Here is a 2913-nt window from a genome sequence, read left to right as displayed (position 1 = left end):
CTCCAATTAATTACTCCATATCGGGATAATGGACATTTGACACAGGCCCAAAGAAATTTTAATCGTATACACAGTCAATGCAGAATTTCAGTTGAGCATGGATTTGGAATACTGAAACAACGTTTCAGACAGTTATATTTCCTCAAGTTGAGGAATATGCAATTTATCGTCAAATTCATCTTCGCTTGCTGCGTTCTTCACAATTTGGCTGACTTGGATGATTTGAAACACATGGAAGAACCTGAAGTCGACAACCATGCTGATATAAATGCGCAGGTATTGTTACATAATGTCCCAGCAGCAGATAGAAATGAAGATCCGGATGATGATCGACATGGTCGCGATCTCAGAGACGAATTATGTAGACAACTGTTTCAACGATGATTTGAATAAGAGTATCCAAATAAATTTGTTTAAATATTATGTTCTAATATTAATATTTAAATATTATGTTTATTATTTTTTTAAATATCAATATCGTGTCGTTGTCAACGTCGACATATCACATACTGCATTGTATCAATCTGTGTCGTTCAATTAAAAATATGTATGATATGTATTTAATGTACAAAACTATCAAAGTGCTTTCAAATATTTATGTTTTTTTAGTTATAAAAATTAGGAAACAATGTACAATTATAGTTTCAAGATTATAACGATTATAACCATAACGATTACACAAATATATTTCATTTATTAATAATTATGAATATTACGATTATATATCTTCTATTCAGCTCATTTTAATTAAAAATTATTAAAGTTTGATATTAAATTTTATAAAATAAATTCTTATGTAATATGTAAGACAACAAATAAAACAATTTTGTTAAAAATTTATCCATACATCAGTCTTTTATTGTCATATACGCCTATTTTTCATACAAATAGAGAAATATAACTGCATAATGCAAATATATATTTTATTATGATTTTTTATCGATAATTAACAAAAAAATGTAAATTGAACAAGAAATGACAGTTTTGATTTTCAATCACGTTTTGTACGCTTGACTGCAAGTAAATAATGCTGCTTTATTATGTAAAAAAAAACTCGATAAGTAAATGCAGCTTTTCCCAATTAAAAAAACTCAATAAATAAATGCAGCTTTTTTCAACTAAAAGAACTCAATAAGTAAATGTAGCTTTCCTCTCTTGCAGAGCTTGATACAGCTTTGTCACGCTGTTTATCAAAATAACAGAAAATAAATAAATAAAAAACTAAAATAAACTTTAATAAAATAAAAGTTATTTCAACTTGAAATAAAAATTTTAAATAAAATTAACAAAATTATATAAATTTTAAATACATATAACTTCATTTACGTGAAATGTTCATAAAGTTTGTAACTTTGGTTATAAAGTAAAAAATGAAGTGATTGAAAATGTGTACATTTATTAGCTTTTTTTTACCTTTGAATCCTGTAGAGTTACACATTTTTCCCAATGATGAAAGATCTAATTATTAGATCTAATTAAGATATAATTATTGTAAAAACCAACACACTTGTCTTTTAACAAAATTAAAATTAAACTTAATAAACTGTTCATAAATTTTATAAATTTGTAATAATATCTTATTAACATTTTTTAAAAGACAATGTGTCTATTTTTATAATTACTATATCTGACAGATCTTGTCAGGAAAAATGTGTAACTTCGCAGAATTTATATGTAGAAAAGATTAATAAATGTGTTTTACTACATTTTCTCCTTTAAGTAGGCAAAGGAACAAACTTTATGAATGTCTTATGTATACATATAATTTAGTAAACCTTCAGTCTTATTATATCTTTATAATCTTCTTCGTCTGATAATTCTTGTGTTGAGTATTTTTTACTTTCTATTCTCTCTAGTATCTTAAGTTGCCTTTGTAAGATACTATTTCGTTCTTTTTGCAATTGTAATTGTTCTATTTGTAATTCATTACATTTTTTAAGCTCCGTCAGGTATTTTGTACGTGTTTCTTGTTTGGCATCACTTTCTCTTTGTAGCACAGCACAGATGGATTCCTTAAGTGATTGTAGAGTATGCGCCAATTTGCCATCTCGTACTTTTGCTTTTGTATTTATTAAAGATGAGCAACTGCTATCCGTCATGGACGATTTGCTGCTACCTATTACTGATTGAGATTGACTGTTAACTGCAGATGGTGTCGAAGGTGGCGAGTCTAGTGCAATAGAAGATTGTTCTTCATTTACATTCCTATAATAGAAAACATTTTAAATTATATCTAAAAATATATCTAGAAATGAATTAAAAAACATTTTAAGGAGATGATTACTCACTGAGACAAATGTTGACTGACCACTTTTTGCAAAATGTCTTCTTGAGAAACCATTCCATTGCGGCCAGCTACAAAAGATGGCACTCCACTGTGACTTTTTCCAAATAAGTTTATCATTTCACTGTAAAGATACATATGTATTCTATTACTTACTTATTAAATACTAAATATAATACTAACTACTTAATAAAAACAGAATATTGTAAGAATGACAAAATAAAAATATGAAACAAATCGACTGAACTATTACTTATAATGTTTAATTCAAAAATATCATATATATAATTATATACAGAAAACACAAGATAGAACTTACTCTTTAAATGGAAGAGGTTTAGTGCCTTTTCCAGAACTATTTTTTCCCATGGTCTGTTTGATATGTTTATCCCATTTCTTCTTCAACAATTTAAATTTATTTTTCATGTGATTTTTAGTAGAATTCACATAACCTCTTTCTTGGAAGGATTCTGCTATCGCTTGAAACATAGCCTCTTTACTTTAATATTTTCTTTTCTGGAATTTTTTTTCATGCTGTTCATACTCTGTGAAAAACAACATTATGGTTTTATAGTCCCATAATAAAATAGCCATCATTATTGACACCAGAAGTATTCTCTTTTTCATTA

At 26.9% G+C, this 2913-nt stretch overlaps 1 protein-coding gene across 1 annotated transcript; it reads right to left on the bottom strand.

The window, feature by feature from the left end:
• Positions 1 to 946: 946 nt before the first annotated feature.
• On the bottom strand, positions 947 to 2713 carry LOC146723565 (uncharacterized). Its single transcript, XM_085481625.1, has 3 exons — positions 2604 to 2713; positions 2289 to 2408; positions 947 to 2205 (listed from the first exon to the last, which is right to left on the bottom strand). Exons 1-3 carry the CDS (start codon positions 2708 to 2710, stop codon positions 1767 to 1769), a joined length of 666 nt encoding a protein of 221 aa, XP_085337751.1. The 5' UTR covers positions 2711 to 2713; the 3' UTR covers positions 947 to 1766.
• Between the last annotated feature and the right edge of the window lie 200 nt (positions 2714 to 2913).

This window comes from Nylanderia fulva, unplaced genomic scaffold (assembly GCF_048542155.1).
Source record: "Nylanderia fulva isolate GAGA-0341 unplaced genomic scaffold, ASM4854215v1 Scaffold1868, whole genome shotgun sequence".
NCBI lineage: Eukaryota > Metazoa > Arthropoda > Insecta > Hymenoptera > Formicidae > Nylanderia > Nylanderia fulva.
This window is presented reverse-complemented; position numbering and strand designations above follow the sequence as displayed.

Coding starts and splice junctions, on each gene's coding strand:
- LOC146723565 (XM_085481625.1), bottom strand. CDS start 2,710: ATGAAAAATAAATTTAAATTGTTGAAGAAGAAATGGGATAAACATATC. Junction 2,409..2,603: donor AAACCTCTTCCATTTAAAGA/GTAAGTTCTATC, acceptor GTATCTTTACAG/TGAAATGATAAACTTATTTG. Junction 2,206..2,288: donor GTCAGTCAACATTTGTCTCA/GTGAGTAATCAT, acceptor TTTCTATTATAG/GAATGTAAATGAAGAACAAT.